General features: G+C 43.2%; 3 protein-coding genes and 1 long non-coding RNA gene across 8 annotated transcripts in view; 2 read left to right on the forward strand and 2 right to left on the reverse strand.

The window, feature by feature from the left end:
• The window catches only part of pld1a (phospholipase D1a), a 43,269-nt gene extending 42,752 nt beyond the window's left edge, over positions 1-517 (reverse strand). For both annotated transcript variants that reach the window (XR_007033018.1, XM_035168048.2), the window contains exon 1: positions 341-517. The gene's annotated coding sequence lies outside the window, so the exon portion shown is untranslated. The remainder of the gene's footprint in view (positions 1-340) is intronic.
• A 3,826-nt stretch (positions 518-4,343) lies between these two features.
• Positions 4,344-6,370, forward strand: ghsra (growth hormone secretagogue receptor a). The gene is made up of 2 exons (XM_035168221.2): positions 4,344-5,311; positions 5,602-6,370. Exons 1-2 carry the CDS (start codon positions 4,474-4,476, stop codon positions 5,913-5,915), a joined length of 1,152 nt encoding a protein of 383 aa, XP_035024112.2. The 5' UTR covers positions 4,344-4,473; the 3' UTR covers positions 5,916-6,370.
• A 5,040-nt stretch (positions 6,371-11,410) lies between these two features.
• LOC118116001 lies at positions 11,411-15,194 on the forward strand. 4 transcript variants are annotated; one of them, XR_007032988.1, is made up of 3 exons: positions 11,411-11,527; positions 13,318-13,419; positions 13,577-15,194. It is a non-coding gene; the product is annotated as an uncharacterized LOC118116001 (long non-coding RNA). The 4 variants fall into 4 exon arrangements; XR_007032987.1 differs by having other exon boundaries at positions 11,414-11,527; positions 13,299-13,419; XR_004697626.2 differs by lacking the exon at positions 11,411-11,527 and adding an exon at positions 11,683-12,023 and having other exon boundaries at positions 13,299-13,419.
• Positions 12,017-27,706, reverse strand: part of fndc3ba (fibronectin type III domain containing 3Ba) — a 93,494-nt gene continuing 77,804 nt past the window's right edge. The window contains 4 exon segments of the mRNA XM_035167284.2: positions 12,017-13,899; positions 16,208-16,335; positions 17,937-18,103; positions 25,345-25,563. Coding sequence (XP_035023175.2) covers positions 13,588-13,899; positions 16,208-16,335; positions 17,937-18,103; positions 25,345-25,563 — 826 coding nt within the window. The 3' untranslated portion in view covers positions 12,017-13,587.

The raw sequence follows: 27,706 nt of genomic DNA on the forward strand, positions 1-27,706 counted from the left end.
GCATGAGAATAAGCAACACATGATCCTACTTGACAACCCCACAACTGAGGAGCATCACACACAGGGACACATATCACACACCCCCAGCACACACACACACACACACACACACACACACACACACACACTATGGACGCAAATAGAACACACACACACACACAGACACAGAACAGTAGCATGAGAATAAGCAACACATGATCCACAACTGAGGAGGGTCACTGACACAGAGGCACATATCACACACCCCCCAGCACACACGTACACATACTATGGACGCAAATAGAATACAGCACACAGACAGACACACACAGACACACACAGAGAGGAAGACTTCACCAACCTGCTCTGTCTGTGGACGCACAGCCCACATGTTGTGTTATCAATCAATCCACTTGGCTTCACTGTGTGGACAGCAACACTAACACTAACACACACACACACACACACACACACACAGTCTGTGGAGCTGTAGACACACAACAACTCTGAGCTGCTTCTCTTCTCCAACTCTGGAAAGTGTGGCTGAGAAAACCCAACTCTCAGAGAGGGAGGTGCCCGCAGAACTCCGGGCCAATCACAGCAGCGGGTTCCTCCCACAGGCCTCTCTCATTGGAGGAAAAAAAAGAAGCGTTGGTGTTTTGTTGAAAGGAGGAGGAGACATTGACGCTGGCCCCGCCCATTATCTCACAGTTACTTTGCTCTGATTGTACTAAATGTGGGTGTGTGTGTGCGCGTGCGTCTATTTTGATCTGCATAATAACGGTAATGAATATAAGCGGTAAATAATAAGCTAAATAATCATAATGTGTTTGTGTCAATTTAATAAAACATACGGGGTTGTGGGAAAGAAGAGAGAGAAGGAGGAGGAAAACAATAACTGTTGAATTAGATGTAGTTTTATGTTCAAATAAACCTGTGTATAAGATAAGATAAGTTAAATTAACATAATATAAGATAAATTAAGACAAGATAAGACAAGATAAGACAAGATAAGATAAATTAAGATAAGATAAAACAAGACAAGATAAGATAAGATAAGATCCCACTCTGGAGAAATTCACTCAGTCAGTCATGAGTTGGACAAGAGAACACTTGAAAGCAGAAATAGTAGAAAAGTAGAAAATGGGATTTAAAAAAAACAAACAATGACATGACAAATAAGTATTAAAAAACAGAAAATAACTGTCACTTCAGACAGAAATATGATTTGTAGAGAAACACACTTGGGTTAAATCTCACCTGTTAATTAAATCATCTATTAGTCCTAAATTAAACAACAAGTACTTTCATTTTTTTCCAGTCCACAATTAATACAGATCTCTTCCTCTATCTTGTGGCTGAATGGATGTACTGCACCTCTCATGGCCAGAACACAATCACTCACCTGGCTGTCAAATGTGTGTGTGTGTGTGTGTGTGTGTGTGTGTGTGTGTGTGTGTGTGTGTGTGTGTGTGTGTGTGTGTGTGTGTGTGTGTGAGTGTGTGGTGTGTGTGTGTGTGTGTGTGTGTGTGTGTGTGTGTGTGTGTGTGTGTGTGTGTGTGTGTGTGTGTGTGTGTGTGTGTGTGTGTGTGTGTGTGACATCATTATGACAGAGACTTTACCCTGTAATCTAACACCACACCTTGGATGCATAGTCCAGACAAAATGACTCCCAAACACATGACAACACAACCAGACACACACTCACTCCTGAACCACAACCGACCGGAAATACAAGAGTGAAACTGCAAAGCAATAAATAATGTTTCATGTACTGTGCTTATTCTGTTCTTTAAGGCTTTTTGCACATCTGGCTTGATACTGGACGGCATTTTGGTTACCTCAGCACTTGCAGTTACCTCAGCACTTGCAGTTACCTCAGCACTTGCAGGCCCCTGAGATACAGTTTGATCACACAACATGTCAAAAGTTCATAGGTTAAGGGTTTCTCTTGAATATAAAAATAGGCCAATGACCCAAATACACACAAACACACACCAACAGTGGCCAAAACACACCCCCACATCTGGAGTCTGGACACACAAACAACATGACATGACCGGAGACAGATACGAACCAGATGTGATGAAAAGGTCTCACAGAGGCTGTGGTAGACACGACCGTCCTCAGCAGTGTCCTGCTTGTGTTCTGTTCTCTCTTTCAGTCTCTCTCACACACACACACACACACACACACACACACACACACACACACACACACACACACACACACACACACCTCTTTCTTCATGATTCAGTGCTCATAAACATAATGGTGTCACGGCGCAAAGGGCAGAGAGATAACAATATTTGAAGCACTGGGATCACATCACTGCCAAACAAAGAAAAAACAGAAAGACATCGCCGCTCTAATTGTGATGAGATTTAAATCACCGTTTGCTTTAACCAGTGAGGCCTCCAGCACGTTGTTGAGAACATAATCTACAGTTTAATTGTCTTTAATGATATAATCCTGACAGAGCAGCCAATAAAGCTAATTCAACCACTTGTTCACATTTCCTGGAATTGATGTATCTGGGTTTTTTTTCACTCAAATGTCTCAGAAGGTTGTTCTACACGTCAACAAGTTAAATTCAGTCGACGTGGAGAAAAAGAGCAACAGATACGTTAACACCACTCTGACTACAGCCTTGTTTGCATAGAAGCAGCAACTGCTGAGCATGTGGCCTCCGGTGGCATCTTCAATATCACATAAATGTATTCAGAACACGATTAAAGAAAAAGTTGTGTTGTTTTTTTTGTAAGAATTTCATTTTTCCTGCACTCTTTAGACACAAATGTTATTAGCTTGACCAAGGAGGTTGTGCTGTTATTTAAATTGTTGGTTTGTGTGATTGTTTCTTTCTAATCTCATGACTGTCAGTTTGAATCTGGCTGCAACATCAATACTCTGCTTATAATGTGCATGCAATGGAATTCAAACATGCAAACCTGCATTTAACATTCTTTGCATTAGAACAGTCAGCAGGTGGAATTTGTTATCATTTGAATTCACAGGAACAGCGTGCACTCTTATTGCATAAACCCGGCTCCTGTCCTCGTCCTGCAGAGGCCACAGTGGAGCCTGGAATTAAATCCGTGCGCCAGTCTGGCTTTAATGAAATTGAATTTGTTGGGACTGAGGAAATTAGGCAGTTGCGTCTGGGCAAGAGTGCAGCTCTGAAATATTATGAATTAATAGATGTGACCTTCCAGTCGGTAAAACCTGCAATTTCACAACCTTCACCCCAAGTGACTCTATTTGCACGTGCATGATTTTAAAATGCAAAAGTCAGACCGGATGTTATGTCTGGTCTCATGTCCTGTTCTTCTGGAGGATCAGTTCTGAGTCTTGTACCCAGAAGGATATTGTATTGGTCCATTTGGCCCAGTTTCTACAGGGTCACTGCCTCCTCCCCTCTGCTCTGTGCTCTCTTGGTAAACACACGTCATCACTGCCCTAAGATCTCCTGTAGGTGGCGCTGCAGCACTGACTCACTGTGGAACCCCCCCACCACCACCACACACCATCAGCATCATCTCTGTGTATATGCTGTTTTGCCTCACTGGGAGTCTTGGATCCAAACACTGGATGTGCACCATAACCAGAGGTGCGGATCTGGAGAGACAAGGTGAATTTCTCTCCGTCACTCTCAACTTCTTTCCTTCACTCAAATCTTTTTTGAGGATCTGTTTGAATGATAATGTTGAAAACGCGTCGTTCCTTCTTGGTTTTTGTGACTTTCATAAAACTGTCTCCGCTCCGTCGCACGGTGCTTGTTTTCACGGTGGTGGTTGTTTACCCGGTTGTGTTCGGCTGAGTGGGAGCTCAGTGCAGATGTTCACTGCTGCTGCATCAGGACCACCCCGCCTCTGCTGACTGCTGCACCACGTCCCCTGCTCCACTTGTTGTTGTTGTTTTTTTTTGTGTGTCTGACGCTCAAACGCAGGGACGCGCGGCCGGTGATGGAAACTCTCTGGGACTTGGTGGCATGATGGATCGTCGTGTTTCATTTTCTGGTAACCACCACAAACAGAGAGGACGCGAAGATAACTTATCTTTAAGTTATATTATTTACATCTTTAGATAATAGATGTTTTACGTGGTTTCCTTTATCTTGTTCCATCGGTTTTGTTTGGAGTACACTTTGAATTCATCCAGCATGTAACTCCGTCCACTCTTCTTTTGAACAAGTGCTTTCAGCGCCAAACATACTGGACACACTTATCTAAGTGACAACATCTTCCCTGGAGCGTCACAGACATCATTTTTGAGCCCGGAGTTTTGACAAACACTTCATTGTAAACAGGTTTGCATCGCGCGCAAGGATCTTGGTTTTTACGCACGGCTGCCAGCCTCTCCTGCCCTCGGTCATTGTCTCCCTGGATAATGGGAGGGAGGCGCAGCGCCACGGGGCTTGATGAGTCCCCCACCCGGGGTGCCCTCAACACTCAGGGCCAGGCGCGGCCCCGTGAATAACCGCGCGGCGACAGCATGCCCACTTGGCCCAATCGCTCGGAGTGCGTCTCCCACAACTGCAGCTGGGAGAAGATCCCCAACGCCACATGGAAGGATGACTACGTCCTGCCTCCTCTCAACTACTACTCCATCCCTCTCCTCACGGCCATCACCACCGCCTGCACGCTGCTCTTTCTGGTCGGGATGGCCGGGAACGTCATGACCATTCTGGTGGTCAGCAAGTACCGGGACATGCGCACCACCACCAACCTCTACCTGTGCAGCATGGCTGTGTCAGACCTGCTCATCTTCCTCTGTATGCCCCTGGACCTGTACCGCATGTGGAGGTACAGGCCCTGGCGCTTTGGAGACGTGCTCTGCAAGCTCTTTCAGTTCGTGTCAGAATCGTGCACTTACTCCACCATCCTGAGCATCACTGCGCTTTCAGTGGAGCGATACCTGGCGATCTGCTTCCCGTTACGCGCAAAGGCTCTAGTTACCAAGAGGCGGGTGCGCGCCCTCATTCTCCTGCTGTGGACAGTGTCTCTTCTCAGCGCCGGACCCGTGTTTGTCATGGTGGGAGTGGAGCGTGACATCATGGGACCGTTCGGCTCGGACATGAATGAGACGGGCTTCTCCGTGGAGGGCGGGGGGGACACCCGGGAGTGTAGGATGACGCACTACGCCGTGGAGTCGGGTCTGATGGGCGCCATGGTGTGGCTGAGCTCCGTCTTCTTCTTCATGCCAGTGTTCTGTCTCACTGTGCTCTACAGCCTCATAGGCCGGCGACTGTGGCAGAGACACCGAGAGACGAGCATCAGCTCCCGCGTGGCTCACAGGGACAAGAGCAACAGACAGACCATCAAGATGCTGGGTGAGTTTGGAGAGAGCGCAAATTACGCACGGTGCGTAGCGTGGTTCAGAGTTGATTTATAGATAAATTACAGAAGAAATATCAGCTAATAAGTCAATTGATGTCTGGTTTTTAGCTTTAGCATCAAGCCACATCTATAAAAATAACAATTTACATTTAGACTGAGCCCCTTTGTCTTAAGCTTGACCCACTTTCATCCAATGACTTATTTTCCCTTCTCTTCACTTCACCATCTCCCTTTCCTCCTCCTCTTCATCATCATCTTCTTCTTCCTCTTCCTCTTCCTCCAGTGGTGGTGGTGCTGGCCTTCGTCCTCTGCTGGTTGCCGTTCCACGTGGGTCGCTACCTGCAGTTCCGCTCACTGGACGCTCCGTCTCCTCTGCTCTCGCTGTTGTCCGAGTACTGCAGCTTGGTGTCGGTGGTTCTCTTCTACCTGAGCGCCGCCATCAACCCCATCCTCTACAACACCATGTCCTGGAAGTACCGGGGCGCAGCGGCGCGCCTCTTCGGCCTCGCCGACAGCCAGCCCCCGCGGGGACGCTCAGCCAGCACCATGAAGGGAGACGGCTCCAACAGCTGGACGGTGTCTTCAGTCAGCTTCTGAACGCACTGCACGACATATCATGCGTGAAGATAATTACCACAAGTTGAAAACATCAGCCTATAAAAGCCATTAATTCTGTCAGGCCGAGGAGCAGCTCCTGACTGAGACCAGAAGACCCAGACACAAGCCTGAGCCACAACAAACTGCAAACCTCAGTTCCCAGCTCTGTCAACACGCATCAAGAGAAAACCCGATTATTTTTTCAAAGCATTTTCTTGATGGATTCTCTTTTCTTACAACTCACTCAGCAGCATAATGAAGAGCATATCTGACGGAGTGCCAACACTCACTGTGGCCTGACGTATGTGTGAACAACACGGATGCACATGCTCCTACACAAACATTATAGACATTTACAATTGCCTTATATTGTATTCATATTCTGGATGACAAAGAAAGCACTGTAGAACTTGTGGCACCGCTCTGTACCCTAGGGGCACAGGTGCAGTGTGTGTGTGTGTACGGTGTGCAAAGTATCATGCTAATGGATGTGATCTGTGTCATTATTTTGAGAGAGTGAAGGTGTAAAATGTTCCTGTATGTGTGACATGCTCAGTGCCCTGTATCTTGGAAACTCAAGTCCATGCCATGTTGATGCTGAAGAGTCCACGATGTCTCGTCTCTAATTTCTGTGGTTATCATTCGTTCTGGCTGATAGATAAACATGATTCAAGCTGCAGGCCTCTGGAGGAGCCTGTGAGAAGCTTTCACAAACAGTGCGATGCATTTACACAGCCTCAGTCTGCTGCTTAATTCAAAGAGAGCTACTTGGTAAAACCGTAAAAATCAACACCTGTGGCCCCGAGGGCCTCAGCTTCCTGAGCCTCCTGAACTGTGCCCCATTGAACCGCTGCTGATTTGATCATATACACGTGTTTCAGCCATCTCAGGTGTACTGACGTGAGTGATCTGGATACACAGAGAACCTGCAGGGCCTCATCTGCTTCAAACATCTGCACAGATCCAATCATGTAAAAGATGTTAGCAGATTTGTCATTTTCTCTGATCTGACAAGGTTTACTTCAACCTGGAGCGTCTGCTGCATTGTGAACATTAACTGTTCAGTGGGAGCGACGTCTCCGACGGTTAAACCAAACACGCACAAGGTTTATTATATTCTATCTGTCTGGTATATCTTATTGATCTGCCAATAGAGGAGGTGATCAGCCTGCTTGAGTGCCCACTGGAGAGCGTTTTCACTGGTTTGGATGTGAATTGAAATAAAATATTCTTAATGTGCCAAGATGTCACCACAAGGTCCCACAAGAACATTTTTAAAAGGGCCTTTAAATATGTGATATCTGATGCAACGGAGGGAAACGTATTCAAGTGATTCATTTTTGTAGTTTGTGTATCGTGCACCCGTTCGGACAAAGAGGATCTGTGATGATGTTATGTTTGCTCCAACATGTAAATAGATGCTTTGTAATGCTTTGCACTCGATGCTGCACACTGGGACGTCCAAATCACCGCAGCAGCCTCCACCACTCTGCATTTCAAAGCATGGCCGCCATGCTCTGAGGAATGTATCTCTGTTAATCGATGCCTCCGACTGTATACTGATGTCACCACTTACTATTTATGAATCCGCTGGATATGTACTGATCAAAGATTGATATTTTCTTTATTTTGAAAATGTCTGTAAATATCTGCTGTTGGGTAATGTGCCTGTTCAAGTCTTGTATAAGTAAAAAAAGGGAAAAAGTCAGTTCCTCTTTGCTTCAGTGTTGTGTGAATGGATCATGCACACGTAGGGTTCTGCGGAACTGCTTGGTAAATGGAGAACAAGATGGTGTCTAACATTTCAACTATAGGGCGATGTGTGGAAGAGACAAACTCCTCAGCTGAATGGCAATGACAGAAATCTCTTTTCTCTTTCAGGGCTGTCTGATGGATGTCTTGCAAATTGAATCTTTATCTTTTAGTTTTTAGTTTTTTAAAGACTACTGACCAGACGGGGTCACCTCAAGGCCCAATCAGATTTGCCCCTGGATACACCACCTGAGAATAAGTGTGAAATAGTCTCATCCTGTATTTTATGGTCTTATTTCTACACCACATTAACGAAGCTACGTGCACGCTCCACAAAACGATCAAGGTTAAATGCAAAAGGACAAAAGACTAATATTTCCCAGTGGTCCTGAGGGTGAGGTGAATTAATAGAGTGCTGCAGCAGTCTGTTTCTCTCTCTCTCTCAAGTAATGTGTGTGATTCCGTTTACTCAGATATCAGGCGCAACATTATCAAGGCGACTGGAGTCGATCTGGCAATGACACACTTTCACACAGACACACACAGAGCAGCTTACATAGACACACATGCACTCACTCATATCATTGAAACCTTGATGAGTCTCTGAGACATGTTAAACATCGTCACCTTGAAAAAAATAGATCTGTTTTATTCAGACTATGAATCAGGATTTGAACCCTAACATGAAATGTGATAAGTATTGAGCTATGTTTACAACAGTACATGACGTTCCTCTTTATTAAATCTGGAAGATAGAAATCAATACCGCTACACGACAATACACGTCAGGAAATCAGTTTCTGCATCGACATTGGGAGTGAGGGCCCCGGCGCCATGCATCTGTCCATCCAGCTGTTCAGGGAACCGTGTAACTGAACTACATGCAGTTGTGGAGGAAGTACTCAAACGTCAAAGTAAAATAAATATTGTGAATTAAAAGTAAAAGTAGCATATTAACTTTTCTCCTTGAGTAAAAGTAATGAAGTACTTGCTTTTAAATATCTTAGAGTAAAAATAAAAGTTGCCTATTCCCTGATTCCCGGTCTACTACGTCATTAGGGCTGATTCAAAGTCCAACTACTTTTAAAAATATTTTAAAAAACAACAGAAATGTAACGCACAACATTGTAAATATGTAGTAGAATAGAAACTATATTTTTATTTGCTGATATTTATAGTGGAAAACAAGGGAGAAGTACCCGGAAATAAATCTACTCAAGTAAATTGCAGATTCAGGAAAAATGTACTTAAGTGCAGTAACTAGGTAAATGTACTTAGTTACATTGTGACTAAATGTAGAACAGTGTATTTGCACTTGAGGTAAAGACACACACAATAAAACAAACAGTTTCAATCAAAGTCAGAAAAAAATTAAAACATTTATTGGGCATAAATATATTATATATACGCTACCGATACAGTTACGTCTTACATACATAGGGTAGTATTTGCAAAAATCTATACATTAAAATTGATATGGCAGTTTTTTTTATATAATGCATATGAAATTGTCTAACATTTACAATACAAGAAGAAATGCATGAATTTCTTTTTTTTTTATTCAATTCGTAGACCATGACAACATTGGAATGTTTGCTTTTTAAATCGTGAGGTAAAAATATGTTTTCTTTTGTCTCGCTTAAAAAATAGTTAAATACCTGTGAATCTCTGTGTGTTTGTCAAATCGCCAAATCTCTCAGTCAAAATCTCTACTTACTGTAAAACGTACAAAACATTAAAAAAAGAAAAAGAAAAAATAATAAAACTGATCAGAAGGCACAGATGTGGGGGCGGGGTTGCTGGGCAAAAAAAAAAGAATTGTAAAAATAAAAGTCTCTCATTCTTGTCATAACCCGACAAATGTGCAGGACCTGCGTGATGGGTGGGGAGGGTGTTAGGGGCTTGGGGTGGGGGTGGGGGTGGGGGGTTTGTCTATAAAAATCACCAGCATTTGAAAAATCAAAACAAAAACAACAAAGCACGTAAAAAGGGGAAGTACCTTGCCCGCAAACACGCAGTCTGTCAGGTAACGCTGCGTTAACCTCAGACTCTACAATGCTAACGTAACTGGGCCTCGGTTTGGCCAAACACGAGGCAAACCTCCGCTCTACCACTGGGGGCGTCAAGGCTTGAACATGGGGGGGTCGAGGGCAACATAACATCTCGGGTTTTAAGGACAGGACACCTCACACAGCACCGTCGACTACAATGCGACGGGGGCCGCAGGGAGACACACCACGAGCACGTCTGAGGACAAAAAAAATGGCGCCGCACTCCCCGTGAACTGCACTTCCTTGACGTCGCAGGAAGCAGGAAGCGGGGCGCCGTTTCGAGAAGCACAGAGGCGTGCTCCAGTAATGCCATAATGTCACAGTGACGCCCAATGACAGGACAATGCCAATGAATGCAACAGGCGGCGTTGGCAGTAGTGTTTGGAAGCGAGCGGAGGGCCGCGTGTCCCCTCCCCCGCTCTCATTAACCTCATCAAGACTAATGCTCGGCATAAAAAAAGTGCTTCAACTCTGTTAGTCATCATGTATTTACCATCTCATTCTATAGCTCTATAGATATCTCTGTAAATCATCTCTTAGCAAAATACTGGATACAAAATACTCACTACTGCTATACCAGCACTAGTCTGAACAAGGAATCGTCAATATCGTTTTGCCTGAAATCATCGAATGATTGTTTTTGCCTTTTTTTTTTTCTTCGTTTTTTTTTGCATTTGAACTTTCAGTGTGAAATCAGGTTGTGTTAAAAACTCTCCTCCAAAAGGGGCTACACATTTCAAAATGGCACATTTTGCTTTACAAAACAAAATAATGAAAGATAATATGAAAAGAAGCATAATCACAGATCACGTTAATGTTTTTTTTGTTGTTTTTTTTCTTTCCTTTCGAGAGAATAATAATCACAATAATAATAATAATGCTGTGTCGTTGCAGAAGAACATCACAGGAACCCTTTAGACGACTGCAAATGCGACATCTAGTGGACACGAGAAGCCTGCACTTTGGCAATAAAACTGTAGAAGGATATCAGAAGCTTCATTATAACACTAATCAGGAAAAAATAAAAAATAAAAAAAAGCCAAAGGCAGCCACGTTTATCCCAATACCGATGACTTTACAGTGACCCTAAGGCCCGGCTTTGCTACATGTCTGTCTAAGCATTACAAGGACTGCTCGGCTGGGTGCGGCCGGAGCAGGAGATGAAACGAAACATGAAAAAATTACATTTGGTTACATGTTTGAAACGGCAACGATAACTGCAATGCATGGACTGATGAGCTACAGGTTCCCAACAGCTGTAAGAGAAATACTTAAAGGGTTACTGAGATAAGGAATGCTGGCCTTAATCATACAATCTAAAGTACATCCATTACAAAAAAAAAAAATTGAAAAATGAAAAAAAAGAACATGCTACAAGGAAAAAAAAAAATTAGTATATAACTACACTTGTCTCTTAATCTTTAAACAATAAATAAATGAAGATTGCACTGTAATTGGCATGTAAAGTACTGTATGCAAATATATAGTATAAATAAAAACCTAGAAAAGAACTCTACCTTAACTTTCCCATCAACTTTGGCAAAGGTATTTTTTTTGAGCTAGTAAACCACTTTGCTTACTGACATACAGGAGCAAGGCACAGCATAGACAGAGGACAAGATACAGCATCAAAAAAGAGAGAGAGAGAGAGAGAGAGAGAGAGAGAGAGAGAGAGAGAGAGAGAGAGAGAGAGAGAGAGAGAGAGAGACCGGTAGGAAGATGGAGAGAAACTGAGGCGGCGGCAGCGGCGGCGGCGAGGGACGACGACGACGGGATGAGATCCCAACTCTGTAAGGCCTTTTCCCTGAGGTACGTTACAGGCTGCCAATCAGAGCTCATCATCACCCCCTCCACCTCCCCCTTTCCCCACCCGATTCCCCCACCTCCTCCCCCCCACAGACGCACCCGACGAAAGTGGACGCGTTAACCATGCGGGTCAAGGTGACTTCTTTGGATCATGTGTGTATTGGGCTGTACCTTGGCTTTGTTTGTTTTTCCGAGTCGGGGTATTACAAAAAAAAGGTTCGGGAGGGAGGTGGGGGGGTTGTTACGTGTGTCAGAATGCCCTGTGTTGTTGAGTTGTGTTCCGTCAAAGGCTTGTTTGGTTAGTGAACATTAGTTCGAGTCCCCAGAGAACATGTGCATCCGAGGAGGAGACCACAGACGTGCTACTGCTCTGATTACATATCAATAAAGCACCATTTAAAAGAGAGAGCGAAGGGAGAGAAGAGAAGGAGGGAGAGAGAGTCGTGCATGGGTGGAGAGAGAGAGCGAGATGGAGGCGGATGGAGAGCAAGGTAAAAAGGTAATTACTAATAATCGTGTGCAGGAAATGAGAAAAAACGAGGAGCAGAGTCTTCAAATACATCGATTCACAGACGAGCCGATGGGAGAAACTACAGCTTCAGCTCTGGCTCGCAGCTGGATAGATTTCAGAAGGGTAAAGCTCAAGCTAACTCCTAATGGCTCTCCTGGATAACGCACGCACACACACACAGCTCTGAGAAAGGCGGCTAGCTGGCGGGCTGTTAGCACCTCTGGGTCTGTGACGCTACGGGCACATCGCTACTAAAGCTACGGATAAATAGGCTGGAGAAATGGTGTTTTTGAGATGGTAGGACTGACGGAGGGCCTCTCGCCTGGCCAGCCCCTTTTTCCTGCAAAAGTGTTGCAGCCGACCGCGAACCATGCAGGCCCGCGGCTTCCTCGACGCCAAAGCCAGTTTACGCCCCAACAATTGAATACCTACAAGGGTTCACGCGCTGATCCGAGGCCAGCGTTTAAGGGCTCCTTCAAACAGTCGCACGAGCTACTGAACTGACCTCAGAGCTGCTGGCGTGAGCACCTACAGTAAAACTCCTCCGCTTTTCTCACGCTGTACTTCAGACCTTACATTGCCATCACTTATATTACATCACTTCTATAGCATCATAGATATTTGTTATAATATATATATATTGTGTGTACATATATTAGATTACTGGTTTTCCATTCTTTCTTAGATATAATAAAATCACAGGATAGCAGCATCTTACACCACACATGGATTGCATCACTTTGGTAGCTGAATGAATGAGTGATTGAACGTTGAAAGCTGAGCGGATTAAGTGATTGCCTTCGTAGGAGGAAAAAAAAAAAAAGTGTAATGTCATTGTCGTTGCATGAGTGTAATTGCACACGTGTGCATTTATATGTACACAAGTCGGCACATTGCGCGTGTGCACGGCGTCTGTCAGTCTGCGCGCAGATTGCATGATTGGACCGACAGCCTGTAGAGTAGTAACAAACTGGATAATAACGGCTAAAGCTTTGAAGGCCTACATTGGAATATGGCTGAATGAATAAAGACTGCAGCAAAAAAACTAAAAACAAAAAAATTGAACATCGAAAAAACAAAACAAAGAAACAAACCTATTGTAAGGCAATGACCGTCAAGAAATATACACGTTCTCTAATCGAATATGTTTTTAAAAAGATACAAAGTAAAAACATGCAAGTCAGTCTGAGGAGCAACTGCTCTGCTCACAGCTATTTTAAGGCTTGATTATCAGTTTTCTTTTCCAACCGACGTTCGGCTAAGACGAGGCTTCTCTCGGCAGAAATCCTCCACGAACGGAACAGACGATGATACAAGGACAACAGAGACGTAGAGAGAAATGAGACCAAACCGAGCGAAGGCAGAAGAAGACGACAGGAACGAGGTGAGGAAAAGCCTGAATCGATACTTTGACTAACAAAACAAAAACAAAACGTACATAGAAGTTCATCTCAAGTGTTTTGATTTCATTCGATTCTTTCATAGACGTTATACTTTTTAAAGTTTCTCTGTGATTTTTGCTTTCTCTTTCTATCCTATAGTTAAAATTCCCTCACTTCATGAAGAAGTACTGCAGCAGGCAGGCGATGAGGATGGAGAAGCCGGCGAACACGCACACGATCAGCGCCGCGAAGCGCTCGTCGCTGGAGATCAGGCCCGCCCCTTTGCCCGTCTCCACGGGGCACAGCTCCCCGGACGACGCAGACTCCTGGCGCCGCAGCGTGAACAGAGAGGAGGGGCTCACTGGTCCGCACAGCTCCTGGCACGAGTCCTGGCAGCGGCGGCAGGCGCCCACGCGGAATCGATAGTCTGTGTTGCCCTGGAGACCAGAGATTTGGAACACACCCTCTTCTCCTTTAAAAACCTGCGAGGGGAGGAAAAAAATATAATGTTTCAGAGTTCTGCTCTAATTGTACTTTTTATTTTAAAAGTTTTAAAAGTTTCCTGTTTCTTTTAACTTCTCTTCTGTCTTCTTGTGTATTTCATTTGAAATTCATTTCTATCCCAATTTTTAAGCGGGTGGCTAAACGCCCAGTGCTTCATTGTGTGTGAGGTAATGGCAGAAATGCCTGATTCAAGGATTCATTGTCATATGCAACGGAATTCTTATTTCCCTGTGTCTCTGAAGAAGAAAAACAAAAAAAGGAATACAGAGATAAAAGGAGAATCTAAGCAATAAAAAAAGAAATGCACGTTGAAATCCACTCATCATCATCCATCCATACATACTGAGTTGGGCAGTAATGACAGCGGTTAAAGGGAATGTGCATAAACAACACACCCATCTTCTTTATTCTGATCTCAACTTCACACCTGTAGAGTTAGAGAAGGTGAAAACAAACCCAGCGAGAGACAGAAGTTCACAGATGTTGTGTTTAGTTTCCCGGGGAAACGGCCTTGAGCCCATTTTGTTCATTTCTTCTTCAAAACTCTTGAGACTGTCTCAAATAACAACAATCACATTATGATGCAATGACGAGCTCAAGGACAGAAAATCCTTTCTACTCTGTTGACAGTTCACCTTCTTTATTAGCAGCAAGCGACACTGGGATCGTTTTCACCTTGTGCAACTGTGGTTGTGTCATCGTGACCGAATGTAAATCTGGAGACAGACTGTAGAGGTGGTTATGAGTACTTTGGAAATCAGGCGTAATAAAATACGCCCGTTTGTCTGCCTGCGGACAGATTGTCACAACAACATCACAACTTTTCAAAATACATTGAAAACACAGCCTCCATTTTGTTCTGTAACTGCGAAAGAACAAGTGCAACAATGTTGTGGTTCCAAACTTGTTCAAGAGAAAAAAAGGTGACGGATGTATTCCTTTTTTTTTTAGGGATAAATATGAAACTTATTGTTTGAGAGCTTGGAATTGATGAAACTAAGTTTTGAGGCTTTGCCTTTTTTGTTTTGTGAAAAAAATATAATCTCTGCAAACAGTGTTTTGTATTTTTTGTTTTCCAAACTGCAGCATTCAAATTCAAATTTGTCTCTGTTGTCCAAGTGCAATTTGTTTTCCAGGTGCTGATATAAAACCTGGTGCAAAAAAAAACTTCGAGTTCTGAATTGTCAAACCTTTGTTTTGAAACTTTGCAGACCTGCACGATTATTACAGACGGCTTAATTCTGAGTTGAGTTAAGAGCCAATTTCTTAGAGATTTGCCCACATTGGCGACCTTGGGAATCACCAACGCTCCTCCTAACGTATCGTTTGCTCTCTGCTGTTGCACCCGATTCATTATGAAAATGAATCGGCCTGTTGCTCATCAGGAGCAGCGACTAGGTTGTTCATTTGTCATTCTGTTTAAAAAGGCATGAGGGGGGGACTGTAAGAGCACGCGCGCTTTTAAGAATCACGCATCGACTTTTTCGTTTTAGCATTCAGAATTTCCTGCTCATATTTTTTCGTGAATTCAATTTGCTGATTAAAAAGTCGACAGAGAGAATAAATACATGTATAAAGGCCTTCAATGCTCTCTTCACTGTGACATTTAGAGGAGAGGACAAATCCACTGAGGGCAGCGGCATAGAAAACGTCTGAAACGCAACATCGCGGGTTTGTACTGGCAGCTGATGTATGTACACAATAAAACGAGAAAATACACACACACGCACACGCACACACACACACACACAGTGCACTCAGCAGTTCTTCTCTGTAACCATTCAGTAATTCAATAACAGAGGGGAAAATGGCCCTGAAGGCAAATGTCTTTCTGTCTCGGGTCTACTACTGCGCCCATCACTCCACCCGCCTGCCACTTGATCCCATATATCTTTACACAATGAATTCAACAAGCACAGCCCAAAAAACTTTTTACTGCGTTGTAATTCTCATTAAGATACAGTTCAATAAATACTGCTGACGCGGCAGATTACCAAGGAAGGCCGTTTCTCTCAAGAGCAGGGAAAACATAGTGTGTGTGAAATTTGCTCATTCTTCAATAAGCAAATTTGTGTCTGGGTGTGTGGGTGGTTTGAGAGTCCTGAACCCCCCCCACCACCACCACCACCACCACCGCTGCAAATTAAATTTTTCTGCTCACTGGGTAGATTGGAAAATATTCTCGTAGTAAACGTGCACGCTGGAATAAGAATGAAACTAATAATGGAAGTTGGGCTCTAGACAAAAACACTATCCTCATACAACCTCTGAGTGTGTGAGACTAACCTGTTTGTATTCAGACTCGCGGCCCACCAGCACCTGGAGCACGTAGCTCACCGGATCCCCTCTCATTGGTGGGATCGTCTCCCATGTGATCTCGCACATGTTGCCCTCCAGCTGGTGCACTCTGGGAGCTGTTGGCGTCAAAGCACGAAAATTAATCACAAGATTTTTCAGAATTGACAGCACGAAGAGAGGCATTCGGCTACCTGATAATTCCCACTATAATTGCAATCCTATCTATACTGCATCTATATGTGCACAGCTGTTTACTAGCCACTTATTTATCATCGAATGCTAACATCCACCTCCCCGCTGGAGTCTAATTGGTCATTTCAGCACTAATGGTTACAGTCCTGTTAATGGCTTTTAGCGTCGAGCTATTTAAACTGCGTAGGTCCATCATCATCCTGGATGTAAGCCACAACAAAAAGAAGACAGTCATTTTTTTAATAACAACAATTTTCTGCAAAGCAATAACATCCTTGGGGAGATAATGTTGTAAATAACACAACAAAGATGGAGTGCATTAGCAGCTGAGCTACATGCAGGTTTACATTTGAGTAAACATTTAGAACCGGGGACCTGCTTTGTCTCAACCTCTTCCACTCATCGCAGTTTTTATCCCCGTTGGCCATTAACCTTTTTATTGACGCATCAATGCTGAGCTGCACATTCACAGCCTTACAGTCATACCCATAATGCTCTGGGGTTATATCACCAGAGAGGCTACGCTTTACTGCGACTGTTGGTGGCTATAACAGGTCGTCACCTCAATTTACAGCAAAGACCAAACACTGGAGGCCATATTCAAAGCAACGCTGCGAGAAACGCGTCCTGTCTGACACGTCCTGTCCTGTCTGGGCCTGTTAATGTATCAGGCCAATTTCGGGCCATTATGCCGGATCTGGTGGCACAACCTCTTTCAACTTTTAAATTGACATATCTGGACATTAATGCATCACTAGATTCAAAGGCAAAACTGGTTATAATGTTAAGAGCTGTTGTACACTTGACCTGACACTCACATTTCACCCAAAACAAACGCAACAAACATCACATGATGCTTTTAAATTCACACTAAAGTAATAAATAATATATCTTAGGTTAGCAATAGAATAAATGGGTGTTTTTCTCTCATTTAAAACTATACAAAATACCAACTAATGAAACACATTTCTCCCTGTATGCACTTACAAACTATTTTATTTAGAAATGATTAGCAAGTCAGGTTTAAGTTTGCCCTCCTGCAACATGTTACCTCCATCCAGGTTAGGTTTTCATTGCCGTTTGTCTGACCTTTAGCTAAATTATGCAAAAACTGCAGAACTGATTCTATTGAAACTTGGTTTGAAGGGTGTGGTTTCTGGGCCAAGGGACAATTAAATTACTTCTGGAGTGGATTTGATATAAAAGGCCATTCCAGGACTTTTTTTACATTGCCGGAGACATTTTCTTGTGATTTTCTCATGAACCAAAGCAGATTTTGACGAAAAAATAGGCATATTTAGCAAACTGTGTGCAGCAGTGTTCTAATTTTTGTATTTTATGCTACAGGTTGTGAGGCTACAGCGACTTCCTGTTCACATGTTTGCTTCTTTTGTTTGGACAGAATTACAACCGATTTACACACTGCGTAAGTCTTAAATTGCTAAGATACTTCTATCTTTGTAAAAGATAAAAGATTTGATTTCATCATCCAGCAAAAACCCACACGTTGGCTGGGTGAGTTTACCTTTGAGGGCAGGGGGCACAGACTTGGTGGTGCAGAAGGTGTGTGTGTCAGAGAACGGACCCTCCCCAGCGTCGCTGACGGCCTGTATTCTGAAACTGTAGCTGCTGGACTCGATAAGCCGCTGGACCTTGTAGGTGTGGCTGGGGCCGCGGTAGATCGTCACAAACCTGGGACAGAAAACAACACAAAGAGGGGAAGGAGAGACAATGAGTCACAAAACCAAGAGAGAGAGAGAGAGAGAGAGAGAAATCCGATGAGGGCTGCATGAGAAAAGGGAGAGGGACTGACGAAGGAAGTAAAGAAAGAGTGATGGTGCAGAGATTAGATCAGAGGGAGACGTATTGGAGAAACCCACGGTTGAAAACTTGGATAACAAAAGCAGTGAAGAATGAGGCGTCGATATCTGGTGTGAAAGAATCAGTAAAGTTTATAACAATTTAGACGTAATTGATTATTAGATGGATGTGTTTGGCCTTAACGGAGACATGTGATGCTATTTCAGTTTTACATTCTGTTTGTGGGTTGTACAGGTTCCTTTGTGAATGTAAAAGTTCTGCAAAGTAAAAAAGCATAAAGTTCGTAGTGACGGGAGCTAATCTGTCGTACAGGAAACACTGAAGCTCCTGAAACACCTCGTCAGACGTCTGGTCGATACGTCTGCGGCACAACGCACATCTTGCACGTCCCCAAACAAAGCCAGGTGAGGCGAGGCCAAAGTTTCCTATACGTGCTTGAAGCTGTTGACCAATCACAACAGAGTGTGCCAGCTGGCCAATCAGAGCAGACTGGGCTTTAACCAGGAGGGGGGGCCTTAAAGAACAGGAGCTAAAACCAAGGCTGAGAAGAGGCGCTGCAGCAATGAGCAGTGCGAGGAAAGTGATGTATTTTCTGAACATTTGAGGCTGTAAACCTTTTCAAGTAATAACAACAAAAGAAAATTATGAGTTTAAAACATGTCCTTCAAGTCTTAGTGACTCATCACATAAAGCATTCCCAGCAGTAGCTTATTAATAGCTAGTGTTGGACATCACTAGCTTTAATGAGTATTACTCATAGCACTAGCTTGAGTATGAATAAAACATTGCATTTTTATACATTGCAAAAAGTGTGATTATAATAATATTTTCTTGCTCAATTATGAGCTTATTTATGTCGTACACACCTGGTATTGACATGTGGTTTTTGCGATCCGGTCTTTAGTGGACAGTTTTAAGTACAGGTCTGAACGCACATACCACATTCAGAGTTGGTCTGAGCCACATGTGTCCACAGTGTTTTAACAGTGTGAATGCAAATGCGTCCTGGGCCACATATGAAGGAACTCCTACTCTGTAGACTCGTTGCAGTGTCACAATGAATTTAACTTGTTTTTCCTCTTCTCGTTGATTTGTTTGTATCCACCGCCACATTATCAACACTGTTCACTACATAAAGATCGATACTTTATTAATTGGTAAATATCTTTCTTCGCGGCTGAACGAGATTCATCCACTTGTGGGTAAAAACAACATTTGGTCTTCATGAACAAAAATGACGTACGTGTTTAAATTTGAGCGTGGAGGTGAGATCCGATCATGAGTCATATTTTAATGCCAGGGGTGAACACGCGCACTCAGAGCTGTCCACTTGTGATCGTATCACAAAAACCACATGTTAATATCAACATAGGCTTCGCATATGTTACCCTGAGGTCTGATTGACTTGAATAACAAGTAGTGAGAAGTGACAGGGATTCTGATGGGAAGATAGGAGATGGCTGAATCCTAAAAATAAATAACAAAAAAAGACAGTGGTGATTTGTTAACCAACAGGATAGGAACTGACGGGACGTAGTCACAAATCTGATGGAAAAGAGCATGAGAGGAGTTTCTGGCGAGATAGATGGATGGATGGACTGACGGAAAGATAAGTTGGAGTGAGTCAGGGATAAATGGGGATTTTAGCTGAGGAGGGCATATTTATCTCCATTATCGGCTTTCAGCAAAAAAAAAAGGTGAAGGCCTCCGAGAGCGAGAAAGTCGTGGGAGAGAAGAGAAGGCGAGCGAACAAGTGATGGAGGAGAGGAGGCAGCGAGGGAGCAAGGAAGTCAAAACAAGTTCTGTAGGAAGGGATGAAATAAGGGAGAAGGGAGTAGGGGGGAGAGGGGTAATTATAAGAGGGGAGACGATGATGGAGGATCTGCATTGAGAGGAAAGAGGAAGGAGAGATGACGGATGCCGTTGTTTAATAGAATGTTTAAATCCCTGATGAGCTCTGATGCGTTTCTCTGGCTGATGTATGGCGCCATTAATCCTTCTCCTCACTCACAGACACCTCCCGTCTCCCCTTGTTTACCCTCTGTGGACGCTCAGCTAACGACTGCACGGCCCCCCGAAAAAAAAAGCGTTTCGCAAATTTTATAATTATGAAGCCAATGCGTGTGTCAGCTTTTCCATCGTTACGAGTCATGACCTCTTCTCGTTTGGCCGGAGCTGAGTGGCAGAGAATCAAAAACAATTAACGCTCGGCACAGTGCAGCGCAGACTGGAAACAACACACACATAAAAATCACCAGGCCACACTTAATGAGATGAACCGCGTCCTTGGGCTGAAGCCAACCAGCCGAGCAATTAACCGCAACAAGGAGCAGAGGAGGACAGGGGAGGACAGAGAAACAGACAAAGACGTGTGATTTGTTCCCATTATTAACGCCCATGTTTTCTAGAATGTAAATATTGGAATTTTTCTTTACTGATATCAAGAAATAGAAATGTATCTATAATGTCAGATTGGCCTTATTTTGCTGCCGTGATGGAGATGCAGACATCTTGCTTTAACTCCACCAGCCCTTCGTTATTAAACAGAGTGCCGCGATCGTTCAACTCAGGCTGAAAAGATAAAGCCCTTCATGTTGGCATGACGTTATCCAGCATCTTTGTTGCTGCACCCCTTCAGCAGTTTTTGTAATACACAGAAACAAAATGCTGTATCCAAAATAAAAATGTCATGATGAACTTTTTGCTGTCGAGTACAACTCAGTAGACATGATTTATTTAATTATTGCTTTATATCGGTATATATATTGTATCATACGTTAGAGTGGAGCTCAGGCTGAAATTTTCTGTCTAGACGTTTCCAAGCCCGAGAGAAAAGTCCGACCTGAACCCAACCCCAGTCAGTTTTCCCCCATTGCAGACGCGTGCAGTGTAAAACATCAAGTAGCCCAGCAAACGTGACTGAATTGGACCCAAACACAAATGTCATTGTTTTTGTCAAAAAACAGCAAATTCAGGAACCGACGGGACCAGACGAGTCCTGACAGGTGGAGTTCTGGTCCCTGCGGGCTTGGGTCTGGTATCCACACTCTTTCATACATGGCTCATTATTCATACGGTTTATAATAGAGACAGAGAAACAACTTTGCTCAGTGGCTGACTAGGTGGGAAACGAGGGATGAAACAACAACAATAACACCAAAGAGGGATATGTCTTTACTTTTAGCCTGAGGGATAAACAAATGGTCGGCCTGACTGACAGATGGGTGGGAAAATGTATTGATGGAGAATTAAAGAAGCAATTTTGGGTGGATGAAATGATGGAGGGATTAAATTTAGGAAAGTCTGAAGGACAGAGAATTGGACAGAAGATGGATGGATGGATGGGGGCTCTATGAATGAATAGTTCTTATGAGTGACAGCAACTAAGCTTTCCCCTCAGTGCATGTTCTTCCACCTGCATCTGTCTAAAAAAATCCATTGTGTCACAAGGTTGAATCCTTTTTTTCTTACATGTTGCCATGGCACCCTTACACTGCCAGTACCCCTGCCAGAAGGCATTTTGAGTAAATACAAAGTGAGTCTCATTTCTCAAGCGAAATGAGAAAAATCAAACAAACTCGGTCGGCTTTTAAAGGGCAACAACCGGGCAACGGGGGAGTGAGGAAAACAAGTGAAAATTCGAAAGCTGTGCGCGGGGGAAGACGGAAAAAGTCTGCATACAGGCGAGATAGGAGTGAAAGAGGGGTGGGAGGAGAAGAAGAATAAGAAAAACGAGGAATTCAATATTGTGAACCTGTGAAAACAGCTTTTTTTTATATCAGCTAATGCACTAATACAGAAGACACGGCAGGGTGGACAGGGGAAAAACAGAGAGGGGGAGAAAAGAGGAGGTGGGAGGCAGGATGTTTATGAAATTGTGTGCACATGTCTGCAGAGGTCCTCTGGAGGTGAAGTCACCTTTCTGACAATAAAATAGGATGAATAAATATGAACAACATCAGTCGGGGACAGTCGGGGACGTGCAGCAGAGTCAAAAACACAAAACAGACATTAAAAAAATCTATAAAAATTTATATTTGCAGAAATTGCCACTAGCAAGATGATGGGTTTCATATCATTTAATATGATTAGCTGGTTGCCATGGCAATTTCACCATTAATAATAATTCCTGCTAAGTGGAATGAGAAAGAGGAGGAGCTTAGACGGAATAGTGCTGTCTGTTGATAACACACACACACACACACACGTCCACACAAACATAAATTGATTTCCTGGAGACAAACTCTAGCCTTGAACATAGTTACTACTTACCTAACCCTTACCCTAACTTTAACCTTAATCTTAACTTAAATTGAAAACACGTCTTCACCTTAAAATTCTATTATTTACATATAGGGACGTCCTTTCTGTCCCCATAAAGACGACAAGTCCCCATAATGTGACTGTGTAAATAGATTAAGGTCCCCAATACTGGGGCCACACGCACGAACACACACACACACACACACACAGAGTGAAGCAACAGCTGTGAATTCGCCTAAACGTCTTGTCAGAATCACCAGTGGCTGCGACTAATGAATCCTAAGTAAAGACAATTAGGCTGAAACAGTCCGGAGTCACACGTCGTCATTACGGAGCCATTCAGCCAATTACAGACCTGATGGACGGTTACCTCATGGAGCAAATGGTGGAGACGAAGAGGAGAGAGCGAAATAGTGTGTGTGTGTGTGTGTGTGTGTGTGTGTGTGTGTGTGTGTGTGTGTGTGTGTGTGTGTGTGTGTGTGTGTGTGTGTGTGTGTGTGTGTGTGTGTATTTGGGCTGAGTGGAGACGCTGCTATGTGTGTCTTTACTAAATTAACTGAATTTGTATCTGAATATATAATCTTGTTTATCATCCCTCCTGCTCACAGCCTTCTAGTAACTGACGGCATCTAATCCACGCTCACAATACAACGCTGCAAAGTGATTAGCTTCCTTAAGTGGATTCTATGAAACCTTCGCTGTGATCCTAATGCATATTAGGAAAACTCAATCAATTTAAATATTAGGTTAAATAAAAAAGTTGCAGTTTATGTAAAAAGATCAGATACTTCCTTATTATTACTCTTGACATACTTCCAACCCCCCCCCACCCTGTGGGATTTTATGAACATTTATGAACAGAGTTTGCAAAATTTCACTTTTTAAAATTAAAACAATTAAAGTATATCTCTCTACGTTTTCATTCATCGGCATATTCTGCTGTATATAAAGTGAGGATAAATCAAACAGGGACAGCAAGATTTAATTCACTGAGTCCCACTTGAATAAAACGCGTATTAAAGTTTACTATCAGAGAGCAGGAAGAAAAAAGGAAACTTATAAATCTGTGAGAAATCAGCTTCTCCTGTGAAAAGCCACTTTAGTTCACTTCAATATCTTTATATCTGAGACATAATCGAAAAACTGATTTATATACATTACACTAATGTTTTGCTGATTTTATAAAGACTACACTCGTTTCTATGTGAATAAAATAACGAAATGACACCGAAACTGGGCTGACTGTAAATAATGAGAAATATTATCGTCTCTTTCATCATGTATGACTCCAGAATGAGCCACACTATTCATATAATCAGAATAAATAAATAATTCACATCCGCCTAATTCCCCCACCCCCATCAATTTAAACCAATTGCAGGTAAAAATAAATTACAGGATGATTCACAAAACAGCATCAGCACCAGGTTTGGTGAGAACAGACGTAAGCATGGACACAGATGCATCCAAATATAAACACTCATCACAGTTCAAATTAAAACAGCAGATTAAACTCTCATCGCTGTGAAAGCCATTTTCATTTAAACTAGTAGGGAGTGTGTTTGTGCCTACGTGCATGCATATGTGATTGTATGCCTGTGTGTGTGTGTGTGCGTGTTTGTGTGTTGCAGAGGCTAATAGATCCCAGCCTGCCACCAGCTGCTCTCTGGCCCATTCCAGGGGTGCCAAGGTACCTGGGACTTGATGCCAGCCAAGCCTTAATTCCCACACTGACACCCGTCCAACCATAATGGCGGAGGGCGAGATGGAGGGAGGGAGCGCGACAACTCTGACAGGAACCGTAAGGAGGTAAACGTGGCTCAGTTTGTTCTGTTTTCCTGCCTCATCGTTCATCCCCACTGCTTTCTGTCTCTAACATTAACTAAAACAAATTCCCCTCCTCATGCTCTTTCTAACCGTGTGTTTAACGTCCTGTCAGTTTTAGTCGATGGTCATGTTCTGCTCCTTCTCCTCCTTGTTCTTCTAATTCCGTCTCTACCTGCTTCTCTCTCTCCTGCTCAACCAGTCAGTTAAATGGAGGGTTAATTGTTGGAAGCTGTATCCCGGCTGGTTCTAGATACCCTCAACGTGTCTACTCCCTGGTACATCTGGTTACTGCATCCACACACACACTGGTGTGTGTGTGTGTGTGTGTGTGTGTGTGTGTGTGTGTGTGTGTGTGTGTGTGTGTGTGTGTGTGTGTGTGTGTGTGTGTGTGTGTGTGTGTGTGTGTGTGGTATTGACCTTCTGGGTCTTGATTTGCCAATCACAACTTTAACAAATTCCCACTAAAGTAAGAAAGAACATTTAGAATTAGGAACATACCCTACAGAATAAAGTGTGTGTGTACAATTGGAATGGGAAAGTACAGTGAAAGAGGGAATTAAGAGAAAATCAAATACACAGTTTTGCACTGATTTCAATCAGCAGAGCACAATGACATCTGAGACTCTTAATTTATTGTAGGTGAATGGTCATTCGTCTTGGATCTGCGATACACTGCCTACATGTCCAGTGTGAACTTGGCTCCAGCCGGCTTGCAACCCCCAAAGGAAAAGTAGTGAACTATACAACCATCAGCGTCTAGTCGACTATAACTACAGCGATTTCCACGATTAGAATTTTCTGAGTGTAGGGTAGACTATGATGTAATAGAGGGTCTGAAGGAGGGGCTGTGATAGACAACAACCTCATTCATATACATGAGGTTGTTGTTAACTTTCTTGAATGTAATTGTGAGTTTTGGGGATATTTGATGTTTTATCTTTGACATTTCCACATGGTCTGAAACAATAAACCACATCCTCTCTCAGTCTACACCACAATCATGCGAGTTGCGTGTGCTCCACCTGTGGTTCTTGTCCTCCATCTGCAGCATGTAGACCATGTCGTCGGCGAGCAGGGCGCGCGTGTGGCTGACGTTCTCGCCCCACTTCAGCTTCAGGCTCTGAGGGCCGGCCGCCGAGCATTCGAGCGGGGGCGGGGCCGGGGGGAGGGGCCGTGTCCTGGCCTGCAGGGTGGGACTCGCGGGACTGGAGCCGATGGCATTCACCGCCTGGATCTGTACGCTGGAAAAACCACAGAGAGAAGCGGATCAGGATATCGTTATCGATTTTAAAAGGAAAGGTCTTTGTAAACGGTGAAAAACGCAACATGGCTGCCAGTGCTAGTGCATCATTTTAGTAGGAATATGAGCAGGGATGAAGTTCATGACCCAGAACTGGACTTTTTGTTCAGTTTTTTTCTCTGTGTGTTTACAGACCTATTTTTTGTCTAATGGTGGGGTAATTTACAGCAAAGAGGCTGATCCAGTGTTTACGCTTTGACCTTGGATCCATCCTCCCATCACCGTTCCCCCCCCCTTTTCATTATGATTCTATTTACTCGCCAGGGATCAGACTTCAATATGTCAGACTAGTTGGCCCAGCTTTTCTCCGTATACGATTTACTGTTTGGAAAGAACATTTGTCCAATGACACGCATGTGCTGCCAATTGAAAAGCACTAACAGTCATTTTTCTACCCTGCTGCCTTCCTCCTTGTCTACCTTCCACACCTATTTTCCGTCAATGTCTGATTAGCATCCATATCAGAGGCCCTCGGCTCGAGAGGAACCACCATCTGACATTTAATTGCTGATTCTGTGTAACTGCAACCTTTCGTTCTAATCCATTCGTCTGGGTGAAGACGGAGGAGAAAGGGCAATGTTCGTCCATCTATCATCCATCCATCCATCTGCAATTATGCACCGGGTAATTAGATGGTAGGTGAGCAGAGATTGAAAAGGAAGGGACTGAAAGGTAAAGAATCTCAGCTTTTGATGAAGATGATGAGGGATTATTTTTAGCCACGAAGACTTTTACTTAATTGGGTTCCAAACAGATGCTTCATAAAACATTTTCTTGTGTTATCGTGATGTAAAGCAAACTAAAGATGAACGTTTCCTGAACAAAAAGCTGATACGTCAGAGGTCAAAACCTTTATCTGAAATATAAAGAAATCTCTGCTGCTCAGCTTTTTCACTAAAATCATTCATTACAAGCTCAGGAGGACGACGATTTAAAACTCTCAATAAAAACATGTGATGTATTTCGAAGAAAAAAAAAAATAATCTAATTCATTATTTACGGGTTTTATTATTTAAACTTTTATTTTTTTTAAACATTTAAGTTACTTTTATTCCCTTGAACATACAACTGTTTGTTGCAAGGTCACATCTGACCTCAGAACAGGGATATTTTCATCCTGCACTGGCACAGCTCCACTCCTGACAGAGCAAACAACATTTGCTTTGGTCCTTCACAAAACCATACACACAAATAAAATGAGAATAATATTATTTGAAGTACCCCACTGCTGTAAATAACAACCTGCATTACCGTCACTGCCAAACACACACAAACTCCCACTGACAGACACGCATGCACACAAACACACACAGTGTTCTGCCTCAGTAGCAGCGATTATGCAAGAGAGCAAAGTGACATTGGACAAAAACAACCTGAGAATGAAAACAATGGCGTGTGATCACTCTGCCTCTTTGCACGGCCCCCTACCTTGGAAACCCTGTCTTTTTCCACCGCATTCAAAGAACTCACTACACATTCACATGCATGTACACAATCACACAAACACAAACACACAATCACTGGATTGCTTACAGGGACATGACAGTGGTAGCCAGCGCTAAATGTTACCAAGTGGTTGTTTACTGCTGCTTCAGTTAGCAATCGCTGCTCAAGCAAACATCACAGAAGCTATTCCTAGTTACTACTACTACCAATAAACATATATATAGGTATAAATATATGATGTATTATTATACAGTATATATGATTATACTATATATACAGTATATGCTATATTCCCATAGATGCAGACACAAATGCTGGAGCTGTTGTAATGATAATATTGGCATGTATACAAACATACATATACACACATTTACGTACACACACACACACACACACACACTATCCGATATATATATATAAACACAGACACACACACAGATATATTCACACACGTGTAAAGCATACAAACACATATATACTTATGATGGCGTGTTTTTTTCATCCTTGATACAATATATAAGTATAAGTGAGATGGTGGCTTTGCGACTATTTTTCCAATATGGTACATGTCATCAGATGTTTAGGGACATCCAATCCAATATTTCCCCTCAGCCTCATGGTTAGTGACCATCATCGAC

Source organism: Hippoglossus stenolepis, chromosome 10 (assembly GCF_022539355.2).
Source record: "Hippoglossus stenolepis isolate QCI-W04-F060 chromosome 10, HSTE1.2, whole genome shotgun sequence".
Taxonomy (NCBI): Eukaryota; Metazoa; Chordata; class Actinopteri; order Pleuronectiformes; family Pleuronectidae; genus Hippoglossus; species Hippoglossus stenolepis.

Excerpts from the sequence above, each read along its gene's own strand:
- ghsra (XM_035168221.2), top strand. The coding sequence starts at position 4,474 with ATGCCCACTTGGCCCAATCGCTCGGAGTGCGTCTCCCACAACTGCAGC. Across the intron at positions 5,312-5,601 it reads ACAGACCATCAAGATGCTGG|TGGTGGTGGTGCTGGCCTTC; the intron begins GTGAGTTTGGAG and ends CTCTTCCTCCAG.